Source organism: Phalaenopsis equestris, unplaced genomic scaffold (genome assembly GCF_001263595.1).
Source record: "Phalaenopsis equestris unplaced genomic scaffold, ASM126359v1 Scaffold000237, whole genome shotgun sequence".
Lineage (NCBI taxonomy): Eukaryota > Viridiplantae > Streptophyta > Magnoliopsida > Asparagales > Orchidaceae > Phalaenopsis > Phalaenopsis equestris.
The window spans coordinates 317,316-318,832 of NW_018164679.1; the positions used below are offsets into that span (position 1 = coordinate 317,316).

The 1,517-nt window shown below is 34.5% G+C and overlaps 1 protein-coding gene across 1 annotated transcript in view; it reads right to left on the reverse strand.

Moving 5' to 3' along the window:
* Positions 1-803, reverse strand: part of LOC110023951 (probable polygalacturonase) — a gene marked incomplete in the record, with an annotated part of 4,525 nt that extends 3,722 nt beyond the window's left edge. Inside the window, 2 exon segments of the mRNA XM_020723614.1 lie at positions 20-136; positions 718-803. Coding sequence (XP_020579273.1) covers positions 20-136; positions 718-750 — 150 coding nt within the window.
* Positions 804-1,517: the final 714 nt, after the last annotated feature.

The window sequence follows — 1,517 nt, forward strand, 5'->3', positions numbered from 1 at the left end:
ACCCGTCCGCCTCGTACTCCCGCTCCCCAGCCGCCGGTCCCCCAACGCCTGCCGAAACTCTACTGCCTGTTTGAAACCGGCATTCCGCTGTGCGAGAGAATGCCGCCATTACTAGAAGACATATCATCGGCAGCATCTGTCACACAGGAAAAAAAATTATACTTTTTCAATGTTTTTTCTTTTCCTGGGATTGTGGAAATAAAGACGAATTTTAGTGGAAACTTGGGTGTTAGGATTGAGAAAGGTTGCATCTTTGGCCGAAAGAATCGAGAAATTTCACATTTTTCCGCCGATAAGATGGAAAACGGAGACAAAACGAGTTGAAAGCATAACTTTTCTTCAAGAAAGAAGACATTTTTTTTTTCTTGTTGGAGCAACAGAGAGGAAGTTTATTAAGCCTCTGACATCTATTCTTGATATTCTGCAACAGAGGAGTTTTTTAATGGGGGAAAAGGAAAGGGAAAGTGATAGCTTCTCCGCATCAACAAAAACATTCCTAAGAGGATTTAAGATAAGAGAGGAAAAAAAAAAGTGATTTCTTTTACGAAAAGACAAATCTGTAAACAGGAACTATGGAAATTCTGTTTCTTCATCTTCCTCTTTTATTTGAAGGTTAGAGCGAACCAAAAAACAAGAAAAAATTCATACAAATATACATCAACAACTAAAAAGTAATCTGCAGAGTATTTTGGGGACAGATGGATAAATGATTATTACAGAGAAAGTGAAGCTCCTGCTCAACAACTCCATCGCTAACGAGGGAGAGACAGTGGAGAAGAAGTGATGAATGGAGGTGTGGAGTGAAATGGGGAGAGGGGCTCCCTTTATAGCACATAGATTACATTTTAATTTGCACTAATATAGAAAGTCTAATCTTAAAGTCTAAAAATAAATTCATGACCTTTTTATTGAATAGATTATATTTAAATTTAAAGTTTAAAATAAATTTGAAATACTTGCAAATTAAGCTAACTGCACTCATAAACTCTAATTATAATATGGTGCTAGTAGAGTACCTAAATTACACAAAATTATATCACAATTATATTTGATTAAATGAATTAATTAAAACTCATTCCAACCTATCAACTTTCATTAATTTAAGATTAATTTTTTTTTATTTTATAGTAGTCATTCTATTATTTACTCATTTATTTTCAGGTTATCACATCCAAAATTTAAGCTATCATTAAACTTTTGTAATAAAATATTGAGTAGGCTAAAATATTTTTATAGAAATATATACACTATCGTGATAAAATATGTTAATTATGTTAGGAATGACTCATATCTAGAGAGTTGGAGTTTCTTGGTGAAGATGTGTGTCTCCTTGTGAAAAGGAGTGTCTCTTAGAATAAAGAGGGTTGGGGGGAGCGAGGGCGTGATTGTAATTTTATCTGTGGATTTGTATATGTCTATATATATGTGTAACCCTATGGGATGAAAATTGTAACTTCTTTGAAATAGTGAAACTGCCGCTCGCTCCCGAGGACGTAGGCAATTCTTTGCCGAACCTC